Here is a 17,050-nt window from a genome sequence, read left to right on the forward strand (position 1 = left end):
TCATTTCGACATATTGCTGTGAGATTTAATACACAACTTTTCCCTCTCAAGAAGCAGCTCATTGTAGGAACTGCGGATATTGGACTACAGTAGAATAGATAGATTAAAATGAAAAAATGGAAACGTTTTTATATGACAAGATATCTTCAAGAAATTTGGCATGGATTACTATCCAAGGCATTGCGACAATTACTGAATAAATTATTCAGATTCGCCCACAAAAGCAATTGACCTTTTCATCGGTCAAGATAAAGTTCTTTGTACCCTTTAATGCTATTAGAAATACAGCATTAAGGCGATCCTTCAATGATTTGAGATAATTTATATCCGATTGCATAAATCTCAACCCCTATGTGCCCCAATACTGCAATAGTCAGCATTAAATTTTGAAAACAATAGAAAACAGTTAAATAATGTTAAAGATGGAGAAAAAAATATTTTTGAAACCATGCGACATATAGTATACTATGCTTTCACCGCTGTTATGTCTTCATCATTCACATCACAGGATCTACAGTTTTTGACAGGCAATATATCGGAACGAAATGTTATCCATTGATGACAAAATAATTACAAAATCAGTGTGTTGGTTTTTTTTATGACCACCCTAATGTATACACTTGCCCATAACTGCATATTAGAAATCACCGCGATCAGGCAACTTTACACACATTAATATTCATTCTCTTAGACACCTTCAAGTTAGTAAATGTTGTTTGTATGCATGTATGTTGAGGAATACCTGTTACAAATAAGCAACAACATTAAGCATACATACAAACATACATACTTACAAATCACAGCCGTTTTCTGCTTTCTGGCAGCGTGTGTTAGGCAAATCTCGGCCAAAGTGCGTGAGCGTGCACACCGCCACTATATACATATTTAATCTCTTCGTTAACAAGCAATCACAACAACTCAAACAGACATACGCTTTGTATTGCATGTTGTTATTGTTTATTGTGTTCTACACCTCTGCAGTGCGTTTAGTAGATCTTTTTTACAACTTTTTTTTTGCCTTTTGCTAATGTTTTCGGTGCGCGATTTTCAGATTATTTATTTTGTTGTTGGTGCCTTAATTTCGTTTTTTTATTTTATTATGGCAAGCTGTAGATATGTATAAAAGTTGTTTGATTTGCTTTGTTTGGTGTGTGTGAGGCGATTTTTATTAGCTGTGCTCGGTGTTGGGGAGACAAACGATAAGAGACCCTTTGGCGCAGCGGATAGCGCGTTGGACTTCTAATCCAAAGGTCGCGGGTTCGATCCCCGCAAGGGTTGTGTCAAATTTGTAAATATTTTAATAGACAAGTGCGTTGGAATATCGCTTATGCTTACATTAGACTAATTAGATTAGATCCACGTTTACATAAAAAAGTATGTATGTTTGTTTATATATCGGGAAAATAAATGCGTTGTTTACCCTAAATAATCACGTAAATTGCCTGTTACTGAGATATATAGTGTCTGAGATGTCGCCAATCGTCCAAATTGTATTTATATCCGCAGATAATCTAATCTCATGGCGCCCGATTGGCATTTATTTCGGTATCGTTGTCTTCAATTCACTTCGAATGGCTGTATTTATAGCCCATTTGGTGTTTATTTTGATATCGATATGTACACATCGTCACCTAAAATGGAAAATAGCGTATCACCAAAACGTGAAATTATATGCTCACCGAAGTGTTCTCTCAAAAATCAAAAAATGCATTGATTGCTGCGTTGTGTGAGAAGTGACGCCATCTTATTGAAACCAAATGTTTGCCGATGTTGATGGTCACGTTCTCACCGGCATCATTTTTGAAGAAATATAGGCCGATGATTCCACCGGCCCACAAACCACACCAAACCGTTGGATTTTCTGGATGAAATGACAGTTCTTGAATATCTTCAGATTGCTTTTGGTCCCAAATGCGGAAATTTTGCTTGTTTACATACCTTTTGAGCCAGAAATGGATCTTCTTGGAACTTTTTAAGAGCCCGTAAAGCGAAGCAGTGTCGCTTGGGAAGATCGAGCGGCTTCTGTTCTTGCACAAGCTGTGTTGTGTAAACTTTCAATTTAAGATCTCGACGTAAAATACGCCAAGTTGTCCCATACGACAGCCCGAGCTGCTGTGAACGGTGCCGAATTGACTCTCCACAGTCTTCGCGGACACTCTCAGCTACGGCTGATATATTTTCTTCATTGTTTGTTCGGTCGAAAATTATTCAATGATGAGTGCTGGGTCTTAAGATAGATGTTGTTGTTGCGTATAGCGCGCTCAGTAGGCCGATTATATTGACCATAAGTTGAGCACATTTTTAACAGAACGTGGATTTTCGTAATAAATTTGTAAACGTTGTCCAAGCATTTGTTTGTAATATCTTGCTAGTTAGATGTACGATAGTTAACTATTCTGTCACATGTTGGTATGGGTTCGCGATAGCCTTATACATATATACGAATGGTGTGAGAGTTGGGATTGTTGTTCTGATCGGATTTGAACGCGAGACGGCTAATCGATTGTTTATATACTGACATATGCTGGTTAGTTGGCTGTTCTAGGTTACTGAAGTATTAGTTGTTGTTAGCTTAGATATTGTTATTGTTTGTTACTTCAGCGGTTTTGGTATGTTTTTCCCTATGACATACCTATGATAATGTTTGAATCCCTTAAAAAAGCATCCTGTGACAGTGTAAACAAAATGATTTTACTAGCTCTCGAAGTTCGCTAATTCCAATTGTACTATGGTATTTCCAGTTTCTTGAGGGTAATTTGAAGTCCTTTAAAATTTTTGTTTTATTACGGTCATTAAATTCTTCGGAGGTCTATGTTTTTTTAAGTCTACCTGAGTAATTTTTATCGACACTGTTAATGATCGGGTGCTATTGCTATCGATTTTGAACACATTCGAAAAAATTTCCATCGCAATAATATGTTTTATTCAAAGCTAAAAATAAAAAATCGGGCCCCGGGAATATTATAATAAATTATTGAAGAATCTGAAGGAAAATTATTGCGAAAACCGGGATTGCATGAGGACTCCGGATTCGCGCAGAGTTGTCCGCGATCTACTCACTTGACTGGTCTTATGATTCACGTATATACATCTATGAGGATCATGTACCTATGTATGTACATTTATTATAACTATAACTCCCCCACATTTTTGCTTAAGGCATATGTATGTTTACCTTTTTTTTTTTAGCTATCGATATAAAGCATGCATGACATTTTGACATTGGAATGAATGAAGAAATAAACAAAGAGAAGATCAAGCTTGTGCGCGTCATTAGAAAGAGCGCAAAATTTCGCTTTCGTTTCAAGTTTTTAATTCAATGAACTGCCGTGCTTTAGAAATCACTAAACGGCACCAACGGATAATATGAAAAACAAAATGCACGTACCAATAATATCGCCGTAATTGTTGCGGCACATAATTATAATTAACCGGAAGTTGTGCACGCGCCACAAACGCGAGCATGAAGCGTAATAATAGGCGCGGAGGCGCACAACAATAACAGACATGTCAATCAGTTAGTAAAATGAGTAGTAAATAAGTAAATGAACTTGCTAACGGTGGGCAGGATACCCGTAGGCAGGGTCAAACGCACATTTCGACATGTAGAAGTGCCATAAAGGAGATTTGAAGACAGATTTTTGAATGCCAATGCCAACAGGAAGACGCATAGAGTGTGCCAAATAAATAATATAAGCACTCAGGTATATTTCTATGTGTCTGTGTATGAATTGTATAAGCAACGTTACCGCCACTGCGCTGCTGAAGACAAAAGCCATGTGTCAACGACCGATACCAAGCACTCTACATACACCTATATGAATACTGTATGGATATGTGTGCGCCTTTCATTTGTTTTGCCAGCGTTTCCGGTGACTACTACGAAAGCGAAATTGAAATTGAAATACCACTCGTGAGCACAATTGCATGCGGCATAAGAAATGCCAAATGCAAAATCAAAAATGCCGGTGACGTTATTGTTTTCAAGTGCTGCAACAAGAAGTGCAAGCATACGCCTGCCGAAATGCTGAAATTGTAAGTACTAGGCGATCTAGGACCGCTACGTATGACATACGGAGATTGAAAAAGTGGGTTGAAGACATCGCTGACTGAAATCTCGGACACGCCCAACTCAAGGTGCGACAAAACGCTTGCGTCGAAGATGTTAACGGCGCACCGGTTCCCGCCTCACATTACTCCTTCTGGCACATGTCCTTTAAATGAAGAGTATAATAAGAATTTGAGTTGGCCGGGTGGTGGCGCTAGAACCGGTTCATTAGCGCAAAACCCACAAAGTGATCATAACGCTTTCATATCCCGCACATTTTCTCGCAATGATTTCTTTAAGCATAAACATACCACTTAGCTTTTGTTATATTACGCGGATGGCTTTTGATTTGAGTTGGCGGCAGCTGCATGCCGCAATGAACGCGTACATCACCATTAGCACCACTACTTTCATCGCGTAACAATGATCGCGTTAGCTCGATTGCATTTGGCGCACACCTTGCTTCCTGTTTCGTCTCGCTCGACGCCTTACGTCGGCTGTCTGCCGCTCGTAGCATACCGGAAGACGCGAGACAATGAGTGCCCCTTCTATACTCTTGATAGCTTGGCTCTTATGAAATTTATTTGCAATATCTTTGGAGCGCATAACGACATTTGAGGGCTGTTCCTTCAGACGCGTGCGCCGGTACGATCATCACAACAGCAGCCAGCAACAACGCTAACAAAAGCGCTGAAAATTGAAGGCGTTCATTGTAAACGCATTTGGTTGTGTCTTGCGCGCTCCGTTTACATTTCTTGCTGCCGATCGCATATGTAGCAATTAAAAGGACATGTGCATTTGCGTAAGGCGAGATTTTTAATTTGAGCGCGTGCCTTCGGTTGGGAGTTGTGACGCTCACAGTTCCTACATCTGCAGATTTAAGTATAGACGTTCGGCGGAGAGGCGTTACAAGGTGCTCAATCGCAATCTGAAGTATTTGCACTTGGCCTCGCCTCGGTTGACAGCTGCGCGCTCTCTTACTTGTTGACAATACGGATTTTACGCTGTTGATTTTGTAAGCAATTAGCTCTTTTATTGCGGGAAAATTGCTAATAATAGGCATAAATAGCAATCTTAAGTAAATATGACGGTTAATAATGAAGAGATTTGAGTTTTTAAAGAATTGTAATTCATGGATTGAGGGAGTTAAGTCTTGAATAGAAATACTTATATTATGTTAACACAAAACGCAAAAGATATTAAATGTTGAAGTGCTTCAAAATGCAAGAGAGAAAGATAAATACATATTTTTTGCAAAATTGAAAAATTATAAGCGAATGAACTCAAGCTCAGCAGAAGTATGACTACAGTGACAGACTCAACCTAGTTGGAGAGTCAGACTCGAAATCAAAAGCAAAATAAGGCTTGTCTACATGTACTAGTTCGGTCTGAGCAAGCAATTAAGAAGTAAAGTCTTCTCTCGACGTCGAAACTCTACAAGTCAGTCATCTTCTCCGTCCTGCTATATAGAGCAGAGGTATGTACGATGACAACATGTGATGAGTCGGTGTTACGAGCTTTAGAGAGAAAGGTTCTGCGGAAGATTTATGCTCCTTTGCGCATTGGCCTCGGCGAATATAGCATTCGATGGAACGATGAGCTATATGAGTTATACGACTAGTGAATTAAGAGACAGCGGCTACACTGGCTAAGTCATGTTGTTCGTATGGATGAAAACACTCCAGCTCTAAAAGTATTCAACGGGAAGCATCAGAAGAGGAAGACCTTCACTTTGTTCTAGAGATCAGGTGGAGAAGGATCTGGTTGCGGTTAATTCGGCTATAAACACGTATGCGGTGCCTACGCCAGTTAAGAAGAAGAAACCGGGTTAGCGGTTCTGTAGATACCAAAGGATTTCGGACAGCGGTATATCCGATTTTTATGTTTATTGCTTAATAATATCTAATACTTTTCAAGAAAAATGGTTTCTATATTAAAACATACGAAAAAAACCTGAAATGAAATTTGTTCTTCAATATCATATCAATTCTGTTGCCATATATGGATTTTTATCCATTTTCATCGTCAGCGAAATGTCTCTTGTATTAACATCTGCGTAACATGTCCTTTCGGTCCCAGTTGAGCCCAGGTTGACTCATACCCGTTTAAGTAGGGTTAGGTTAAGCGCTTGATTCATAACTGAATTCACGAAGGATCCCACTTAGACAACTGATAACGAAGATTCTTTCTGATGCCAAGAGCTCTTCAGTAAGGACCTTTGCAAGAATATTGCGTTGTGCTGTATACTAAGGTACGGCGGCATCAGAAGAAATCGGGGTACGTAAGAATTGGCGAGCAGTTTTCTAAATCTTCTGATGATTAAATAGATATTTTGGTTTCTCTAAATACCGCGTAGCCTGATGATTATCCCACCATTTGAAAACTTTCAAGATTGTCCGGCATTAGGTTTTTTGTACTCTGATCGTTTTCTTCCTATCAAATATAAATAGTTTTGATTAGTCTGTTGAGATGAAAACTCTTTCTTCTTGGGAACCATGATGACAATGCACATTCGGTCCTACTAGATAGTTTACAAAGTTCTTCTTATTGATTTTTTCGTTCTTGTGGATGTTCCACGTCCTGGAAGGCATCTTAAAGCCTTTGGATTGTAGTCTCTACAAAAATATATTTAATAGGAGTGCCTTCACCTCAAAACAGGACGTCAAAATCCACTTGGACCAATTTTTTGTCTCCAAAGATCAGAAATGTCAGGAGAGTGCAGTCAACTGCTTGCCCGAGAGATGGCAAATGGTATCGGATCAATGTGGAGAATATACATATAAGTTTTTAATATGTTTTAAATAATAAAAAAAATACACAAAAAACGAAATTACTTATTGAACGGCCCAATAAGTTGGCTTTATTTTTTGGATCCAACATAGTTGTTTGACCATCGCGTTGCAGTGTATTGAGCTCCTAACGAAGCAGTGGTTCGCAGATACAGATGAAACTCAAGACCATCGAAGAGATCCGTTCCCACGTCAGTCGTGTCTAAGTAACCAGAACTAACCCGGATTTTCATCCGGTCAAGGATTCTCAASCCCACACCACGCCTTGAAATTACTTCAGGGAATTTTTCTGCAAAACTACAAGTCCATTGAAAGAACAATTTTTCGTATAACATCATAAAGAAAGAGCATTCATTTCAGTATCTGAAAAAGGCAATTTTCTCACTACTTACAAAGGCCAATGAACAGGTCGTCCTGACACACTCAACTTCATGCATAAGTAGATATTGACATGCCTCATACTGTTATGGCCAACACCACAGTCCACCGGATATTGGGCGCACCGCCAATAAATCAAATAACGGAAATAGTGGTATTTACACAAAATACAACAAAATAAATAGCCAATAAATGAGGCAAGTGGCCACGACGACATTAAGTTGATTAATAAGAAAACAACAACAACATGCCGAAGATGTTCGAACAAAGGCAAACAGTAATAACTTTATAACTTCCGTTACTTTTTGGGCAAACTAACCCAACGGCTACCCAATAAAGCCATTTTTGCCTTACGCTGCCTGAGAGTGGCGTCAACGTCAACTTAATACGCGCGAACTTCACTTCTATACGTACATACGTAGTATATGTGTGTATGTGTGTGTCTTCGTGCCACAGCCGGAAGATGTTCAAATTGTGTTTGTCGCGTGCGCCAGTCGACCGACGCTGCCAAAAACGGAAGTGGCCTTTAAACAATAACAACAAGCGGCAGTGGCAGGAACCGGCGAGAGAGTGCAGCAGCGGAACTAAATTTATTGCCATTTAACATTTTTCCTATTCACCAGCTCCTTTTTCCGGGTTGGTCAAACGAGCATATAAACGCTTTTCATAATGCGCTTAAATAGTAACAAAAACAACAATACCACCCAAAAACTTTGAACGCACCCTCTGCGATCATTTATGACTGCGTCTGCACGCCCACCCCCTTTGCTCGCTAACTAGCCGGCTCACACGCTCAGTGACTCACACTTACTTGTCAGCGGCGTTAGCGCTACAAACGCCTCTTACACAAGGACGAGCGCGTGCGCTACGCTATTTACATACTTGTTAGTAATAAGCGGGTCCAAATACCTTATCTCGAAAAATGCAACAATAAAAGATAAAAAAAAACGCCGACACACGTTTCCACATTTGACTTGTTTACTGCACAAAAATAATAAAAAAAAATCTATACTTATGCTTTTACGTATGTCCTCTCCACATGTTGATGCGATTTTCTCAGCGCCAACACGATAGAAGCGAACGCCGTACAACCCTTCGATGTCAGTCGCTTGACAGTCTTTTCTCTAGCGGAAGTATCATGTTTGTATGTTTGTTGGTGTATGTAGGCGTGTGAAAGAGTTCTGCAAACATACCCGCAACAACTGGCGCTCTCTATTACAGGGAATACTCAATATTGGCTATTTGCTTACGGACAAATATTTAAATTTGCGTCTTTAAGTGTAATTACGTAATATTTGAAAAGCATATTTCTAATGTAATCCTATACCTTTATTTGTAATTCTTGCCTCACTTTCTAGCACAGATAACACTCTTACTTTTTGTAAATATTGTCTCCGTAAATACTTCACATCATATCCTTTCTCTAATTTGTTATAATAATACAAATATTATATATCACAAGCGATCAAACCATTCAAGACATGGAATCTTTCCACTTCAAAAACTTTTATAAAAACTGCCACTCTTCGACAGGTGCCTCTCAACACCGGTGTTATGTAGAATAGTCCTCTTATGCTAAAAAACTAATGCTCAAATCTTTGTTGTTTGAGTTTATCTCCCTCAGAAGGTTTTGTGCGATTCTTTTACGTCGTTTCAGTTCTTTTACCTTCCCGGAAGTTTTGGGATTTATACATTTGTATCACTATCTGTATGGGTTTATAAAAAGAAGGACTGCCTGACCGCCTCCGATGATTGGAGGCCATGGACTGGCTGATCACCTTCGTTGCCTCCACTGAAGATAGTTCTTTGAAGATATGGTTTCCGAATATATATTCGTTTCATAATTTGGCACAAACAGAATACACTGTCAGTTCACCTAGTTATTATATAAGAAGTTGGTGTGAATGTTTTTGGGGTTTCTTTCTCCTATTTGATCTATATATGTATGTTCGCTTTATTTCCCTTCGAAGGTTTTGCGCAATGTTTTAATGACGCTTCGATTCTTATGACTTTCAAAAAGATAAAAAATGGAACTTCGCGCTCCCGAAATACCTAACCAATACTTAAAAACTCTCTTATTTCCTTGTATCCTTGTAACAAAATGATGAGAGCTTTAATCTTGTATTTCATGAAATAAATAAATTAGGTTCATCTCGTTCTGGATACATTGCTCTCGTTAATCTTGATGGAACGAAATATATAGTCTCTCCGTTCATATCGAAATTATCAATTTGGATCACCAAAATGTTTGGGTTTTTCAACCTGACCTATGCTTTCTTTCTGCGGGAAGTCTTGCATTTGCATATTTCTTTTATGTCGGGATGAGCTCAAGATAAATAAGTTTATGATGCTATAATGGTCTCTGGACTCCACGTAGGCTCTTATTCTACTGTTGGTAGGGCTTAAGTTCTCAGAAGACCTTCCTACATTTGCATATTTCACTTACGTCGGGATGAGGTAAATATGCTTAGGATGCTACAATGTTCCTTGGACTCAACTCTGCTTTGATATCGAGTGCAATATCGATTCATTGTACCTTTGGTTTTTTTTTTTTGTTAGATCTCGGATAGCAATAATATTTAAAACACTAGACACTGGATTTCGGCTATAACCGCGTACTATAAAGTTTGCAGTGGACCTATTATTCTTTCGGAATAATGAAGAATCAGCCAACTTAACCTGAATTAACTCGAAATGTCACCACGTTTTGAATCCCAAAACTAGGTTCAGCTGAAGCTAAAAGTTAGGGAAGTGCTTGTTTCTATTTCCGATCTAGTAAGAAATTATTTCATCTCCGCCCACCGAACGAAGCATTTATAGCAGAACAGTCGTCTACTTCAAGTTGATTCAGTATTTCAGTTTGTCCTTAAACTTTTCAAGCTAGGAACAGATATACATGAAATAACCCTCAATACTCAGTGATTGAGTCGGATTTTCGGATTATGATGAAAATAGTATGTCCGTGTTGTCTTACAAAACAAAACTTTGGCTGCATTTGAGCGACGTCGCTCTCAGATTCATATTCGAAATCCCTATAATTATGTCAAAAACACTCAATAATCAACAACCAATTTTGTAAACTTTCGGCTGCATGAAGACAGTAGCTGTGTGTTATTGTTGTAATCCTTTAAATGTTTTCAGATTTTCACAACGACTTCAACTGCCGAACCGTTGCACGAGCGCTGACATTAATTTTAATCCCATTTGTATGCCAAGTAATTGTGACATTTAAAAACTGGTGCGTGCAACAACAACAACTTCTACCTTTTTAAACCGCACACATAAGAGGACACTTCGTTCTATGATTGTAAGCCGTTTTAGCGCCGTGGTTGGAGTTGAGTTTTGGAGTTCCTGCGTCAATCAAATGATTTTGATTTTGTTGGTGTTTCGTTGTTGGCAGTTATTGTCACACCCCTTTCTTTTAGCGCCCACCTTTTTTTATGTGGTATTACTATTATTGTTATTCTTGTCATGCACACATTTGATCGGTTTGTTTATGACATTTCTATTGCTGCCGCGGCGGCAGCGGCAGCGACGCAACGCCAGTGTTCGAAAAGGAAGTGAGTGCGGGGAGGAAGTTGTGCGCGGGGTGTGAGGATGCGCAAAATGTGACCGAGATTCACTTCTCAAGCCGACAGCGGTTTAGCAGTTTATTGTTGTTGTAAAACATGGAATACACGCGCCGTCGTGATTTCTGCTACTTGCAGCGAAAGTTTTTATTTGGTCGTCACTTGTTCCCCGCCGCCAATGCGGTCGATTTGTAAAGAAGCATAAGCGGCGGGACCTCAAGCCGACGCTGGCATCCACTTGCCGACGCTTTGCGTTGTTTTGTGTGCGCTTTTGTTTGCACGTCGTGCGGTTAAGCTTGTCATTTGCTCTGTATTAAGCGCTCGGGTGGGCGGTTTGCTGCGCTGAGTTGTGGGCGTCTGCAGCTCGTGGTCCATAATGATGCTGCTAACGGTGTTGGTGGTGGTTGTGGTGTCTCTTAAGTGCTCTCAAACAAAAAGAACACATTTGCCAGATTTCCATGTTCTATGGTTTCCTTGTCTTTGCTGGCATTTGTTTTCATTTACCACCCTTCCGACCGCACCACTTCCCTGCCGCTACCTCGACTGCACAACGCAACCATCACAACAGCCCACACCGCACTCGGTGTGTGAATTGTAATTACAGTGAAATCGGCTTTTAACACTTGTTCACATCCACCCATTCAAACAGATTTTCACCAGCATATTGGTCGTTCGGCCGGAACGGCAAAGCGCCAATGCGTCAGCTTGCCAATCCACGCCAGCTTGAGCGCCCGCCTAGCGCAAGTTGTGATTTCTTTCCTTTTTTTTTCGTTCGTTTTTTTGTATTTTTTGTTTGTCGACTCGGTATGGTTTCGCCTTTCTTCGGCTTGGCTTTCGCAAATTGCAGATTTCCTCATATGTCATGAAATTCTTTTCGCACATTTTCCACATAATTGGCTGCTGTTGCTTCGGATTGCTGTGCCATTCGATTGCTGTGCTGTATTTTGTTGGTATTTTTGTTGCACTGTTGTTGTGGTTGTGAACATATTTCGCCTGCTTACTTATTAACACACTCATTTAGCCGCGTCGTCGTGCGTACGGAGGAACGTATGAATTTTGACAGCCCTCAAGTACGTGTCAAAATTGTTGTGCCTGCTTTGGGGGTGACGTCGCAACTGTGGTGAGTGGGCGTTGCTGCAGACACGGTATTTATGGTTTAACACAAATTATATGTTTGCTGGCTTCTGGTTGCAGTAATTGCTGTTGTTGTGGGCGGAATGATGTACCTCGGTGTGCTTCAGGTTTTATTAAGTGGAAGAGATTTGATTTTCTGCATATCCGAGTTAGAAATTAATTGATAATAGATGTGTCAAAAATAATGAGACTTGCGGAAATATAAAATACTAATAAAACCGTTATAATTAACGATTCATTTATTTCGAATATGTGTGGGGATGTGTTTTGTCGAATAATTTTAGCTTCGATTAGATTAAAGCGCTTTTAGGGTCATAGAAGTTCGGCACCTTGACAAATTTTCAGAAAGATTTTAAGATTTCATGACCTATGACCAGAATCGGAGGTAGGGATTCTAATCTAAATAAGATCTGAGCGACTAATTGTCCTTAAAACACCCTCCTGCAAACTTGACTCCGCTATACTCTTCATCTAGCGTTCATCGAAACATTTTCGTAACACAACGTGCTTTTGTATTATTTAAGAGTGGGAAGAGAACATCCCAAAGTACACATTACAAGAAATTTCTGCATCTAACATAAGAGGTTTCAACCAAGTTGATAATATAGTTTAGCTCGCAGGATTGATCAAAAATCGATGGATCTTACTTGGACAGATATTTAATGTACCTATGATCAGAAAAGGAGTTTTCATTAAGAACACTCCACTCAGAGCTTAAAAGATCTGCTTCCTTTGATGCCAAAGTGAAGTAAAGAGTTGCTTGTCTGGACGAAGTTACAAAAGCAGAGTAGTTCCCCTGCGGTAAATTTAGAGATTTGCACTTAAAATGACGTTTAGTATGTTCGAGCTTCCACCTCCACCTCGTCATCGTGCAGCATATAGGCTGATACAAACCAGAGTTTTCCGGCACCGCCCTTGAACCTCCTTCTTCTTCTTCTTCTTTACTGGCGTAGACACCGCTTACGCAGTTTTAACTGAATTAACAACAGCGCCAGTCGTTTCTTCTTTTTACGTCAATATGAGATTGAAAGCGAAGGCAGGTCCTTCATATCTGAGGCTGTTGTTTCTTGATGATTGGTAGGAGTTTTATTTTGCGGATCCCAAAACCAGCGCCAACGTTGAGGAGGGAATGTTTCGCCTTCTCACTTTAGTTCGCCTTCAAGCGGATGTTTTTTGGCTACCCAGAGGATACACCGAAAGTTGTGAGCTGCTTGAGCCATATGTAAAAGAATCGTTTCTGGCCAATCCTAATTGAATGGCAGTCAGAGAACGTTCCTCACTAGTGGCAACTTCTATACATGACCCCATTTAGCCTTCCTTGAACCTACTTTTGTATTTAATTCCTTCAGAACAACGGAGTCAATATATGCTAGATAGCGTCGGCGTGCCAGTTCCAGTTAAAACTCACATGACTGGATATAATTTATTAGTCTTTTCTAATCCTCAGTACAGGTTTTGAAAAATCGTATATTAATTGGAATTAAGTTTGCCGATTTATCTGATTCTATTAAATTTGTATTAGTTGTATGTTTACAAAAAGTTGTATGAAGCTTTCAATTTTTAACCCAGCAAACCACCACCACCAAGCAAACCACCACCGCTATTCGATTGTTCGCCGGATCCCCGACCACCAACGGGTCTACCACCAAGCAGACCACCACCGCCATTCGATTGTTCGCCGGATCCCCGACCACCACCAGGTCTACCACCACCACCACCCAGCACTCCACCTAAAGTATTTCCAAGATTATCCACTACACCACCATTGTCTCCATCACCGCCGCCGAGCACGCCACCAACACCGTCCAGTGTTCCACCAACTACACCCGTTAAGGGTGTAAGCAAACCGCCCAAACTTTCACAAGTTGTTGAAGTCAGCGGTGTCAATGAGGCACCTAACACTGAGAGCTCACAAAAACGAAAATCACTGTCGGCACTTAGTTCCGTATTCACTTTTATGAAGGGCACACCTTTGCCAGTCACGCTTTTAAAAAGCGGTACGCCGCCTGACTCTTTCATATTTTCCGAGCCAACCGATTTGGCGAACGTCACCAACATACCAATCAAGTTTTTACGCACTTTCAGTTCTTCTTCATCCACCAGCTTTGCTTCGGCTATGGGATTGCCGAACAAATCATTTGCATCAAACATATAGCCGAGTTCGTCACCATGCGCTACTATTTCTGTATTATTATTACTAGCTTGCTCCGAAACGATCGGTAGGCCACGCAAGAAATGTATACCTTTCGAATGTGTGCCGTTATATTCGAAGCTATACATAAATGAAGGTGCGATTTGAGACCAAACTTGTGTGGTTAGAACAGCGGGCAAATTGAAGAGTATATCGGTGGTGGTTTCAACAACCTAAACGAGGTCAATTTCAAGTAATTTGCATTTATAAAAAAATATATATATAAATACCTTCGACAAAACTTGATCCACATTTAATGTCTCCGGCACTTTGAGCAGATCGTTGAGTGTTGGTGTCAAAGCCGATGTTAGGCCGGGCAACACGGGTTTTAAGATTTCTCCTGTGACTTTATCGACACGCAAAAAGCCTGTTAAATCTTTCAGAACATCGGTGAGTGAACTGAGAAATTCTTCTACTGAACCGAAGATTCGATTAAGCGTGCCGATGCTAACTGCGTTCGCGGTCTCGTGTTTTGTGACGCCCGTTAACAACGGTATGGGTGTGAAGTTGCCACTACGCAACTGTTCCTCCGGTGCACCCACAATCAAGCTTGGTAAGGCACGTCCATCGTTTTCGCCCTCGATGTGCGGCGTGAAACCGGCACTGCCAGTGAGTCCTGTAACAATGGCGCGACCGGCGAGACGTTCCGTTTGGACTTGCGAGTCATTTTGTATAATTTCCTCGGCAGATTTCTGAAAAGATTATTAGAAAGGGTTGAAATTGTTGGAGGCTTTACTGGAAACACATATTTTTTGCTCAATGGTAGCTTACTTTCCTTAACTAATTCTTTACGATGTATGTAAAAGTAGATATCAAGAGTGAGCCAGAATTTTAATAGCCTTCTAATTTAGTGTCGATAGATTTGGATCGACATGAATTGAACTGATCTCGATGTTGTTTTTTTATGCCATCTTCTCTCCCTGTTACTACTCTCCAGATCAGTTTTAAAAGTGTGGAATTATGACTTAAACAAAATAACGAGTTTGGTTCGTTTCTTTTTATTACCACAGAATCGTTATCAGCTTAGCTCTAAGTAGCTTTTATAACTGAACTTAATATACGACCAGTTTTTTTTAATAATTTTTTCACTCCAAAGTCGATAAGAAGCTGTCAAACCCTATATTCTACGCTCTAATTGCCAAAACTCGTTGCAAATCAACTTTTTTCTTTACACAACAGCTTTCGGGCATATTTGTTCACAATGAATATTACATATATACATATAATCAATATATACATTGTATATGTACCTCTCTTAAGCACTGCACAATCGCCAACTCATTCGTTGTCGGACAACCATTAATGCTCGCCACCTCCTCCACACTCTGTACGGGCTCCTTGTCGGTCGCATATTGCGACAATGCCGTACCGGACATCGCCACCACACCCGATATATCACTCGCACTACGTGCCGAACGTGACATCGACAAATACATTGCACTCGCTGCGCCCGAACCATGACCAATAGCCTTGACTTGTTTTGGATCGCCGCCAAAATGTTGTATATAATCGTTAACCCAACGTAAAGCCGCAGCCATATCGAAGATCGCCAAATTGCCATCGAACTCCTTAGTGCCATCACCCATAATACCCAACGAACCAAGCCGGTATTGCGGCGTTACGACTATTATACCTTGCTGTGCCATAGGTGTCGCGTCATATTGCGCTGCAGAACCATAACGAAAGCCACCCGGATGTATCCAAACGTAGACTGGCAAACCGGTGCTTTCATCCGGCATACGTGGTGTAAACACGTTCAAAAGTAAACAGTTTTCATTACCTACCACGCGTCTTGGATCATATGGATCCGGTTGTACGCAAGGCGAGCCATATTCTGTCGCATTAATATCACCGGCCATACGCTTGTAGACTGGACGCGCATAACGCAATAGACCAATTGGCGGTTCGGCATAGTGCATGCCGAGAAATGAGTAGATGCCGGTGCGTACATTACGAAAACCTTCGACGCGTGCATCGCGATTGAAAGTGCGCGTAAATACGACCGGATCGTCGGGAGGTGGCGCTTTCGATTGGCGACCACCCACAATACGTTTTACACGTTTATGCTGCAAACTGTCTTCCGCAGGTGACGCATCACATAAAATTAACGCGCTTGCCAAAATCACAAACACAAAAAGCAGTTTAACCACTTTGGTGGCAATAAAATTCACTGAAAATGCTTGAACTTGCGTAGCCATAACGATCATATCTTGTGCGGTTATTGCGAGCGTGATTACTGTGGAGCAGCAATTGTCGTATGTTTTTAATGCGAATGTCAAACAGTAACTGAATACGCGCCCTGCAAACGAACAAGTGTTTCGCTCCAGCGCTTTGCGTGTGAGCTATCGGCTCAGCTCAGAATGCTCAAGCACGCAAGCTCTGCGCGCGCCCCCCTCTCCGGCTTTTGGGTGTATCGTAGCGATAGCGATGTCCAGCGGTAGGTTATTACGATTGCCACTGCTGAATGCAGATTAGCTTCAAATATGAATACTAATGCTGGGTATTGCGTATATATCCAGCATTTATATATATATTTTCAACTGTTTTATTTTGCTCTGTCATTTCGCTGATATAATTAGCTGGGTTTTGCATTCGGTAATTCCATACATTGAATTATCTTCAAGCTTAAACAATGTGAGGAATAAATAAAAAACTCAGATTTATCGCGGAACTCATTTAATATATATGCGAGTGCCTTTGTTGTTGTTATACATAATAAGTTGCAATTTGTTGGAAGTACGAGGTGTGTTCAAAAAGTATCGCGAATTTTGTGTTTTTTCAAAAATTATTTATTTACTCATGAATATCTATTTGGTCCCCTTCAAAGTAATTCCCATGAGATGTTATACACTTATGCCAACGGTTTTTCCAATCTTCGAAGCACTTCAAAAAATTATTTTTTTATCTTCTTCAGCTCCTCCTTCGATGCCGTCTTTATCTC

The 17,050-nt window shown here is 40.4% G+C and overlaps 2 protein-coding genes and 1 non-coding gene across 4 annotated transcripts in view; 2 read left to right on the forward strand and 1 right to left on the reverse strand.

Annotated features, from left to right (window-relative positions):
• LOC108970077 (zinc finger protein squeeze) overlaps positions 1-17,050 on the forward strand; it is a 63,260-nt gene that overhangs the window by 17,641 nt on the left and 28,569 nt on the right. The gene's annotated exons all lie outside the window — the stretch shown is intronic.
• Trnar-ucu lies at positions 1,206-1,278 on the forward strand. Its single transcript has one exon. It is a non-coding gene; the product is annotated as a tRNA-Arg (tRNA).
• On the reverse strand, positions 13,328-16,495 carry LOC108970078 (carboxylesterase 1E-like). 2 transcript variants are annotated; one of them, XM_018935215.1, is made up of 4 exons: positions 15,360-16,495; positions 14,340-14,801; positions 13,634-14,282; positions 13,328-13,564 (listed from the first exon to the last, which is right to left on the reverse strand). In XM_018935215.1, exons 1-4 carry the CDS (start codon positions 16,314-16,316, stop codon positions 13,479-13,481), a joined length of 2,154 nt encoding a protein of 717 aa, XP_018790760.1. In that variant the 5' UTR covers positions 16,317-16,495; the 3' UTR covers positions 13,328-13,478. The 2 variants fall into 2 exon arrangements, with proteins under 2 accessions (XP_018790760.1, XP_018790758.1); XM_018935213.1 differs by having other exon boundaries at positions 13,328-14,282.

This window comes from Bactrocera latifrons, unplaced genomic scaffold (genome assembly GCF_001853355.1).
Source record: "Bactrocera latifrons isolate USDA-ARS-PBARC rearing strain unplaced genomic scaffold, ASM185335v1 scaffold_28, whole genome shotgun sequence".
In the NCBI taxonomy this organism is placed as follows: domain Eukaryota; kingdom Metazoa; phylum Arthropoda; class Insecta; order Diptera; family Tephritidae; genus Bactrocera; species Bactrocera latifrons.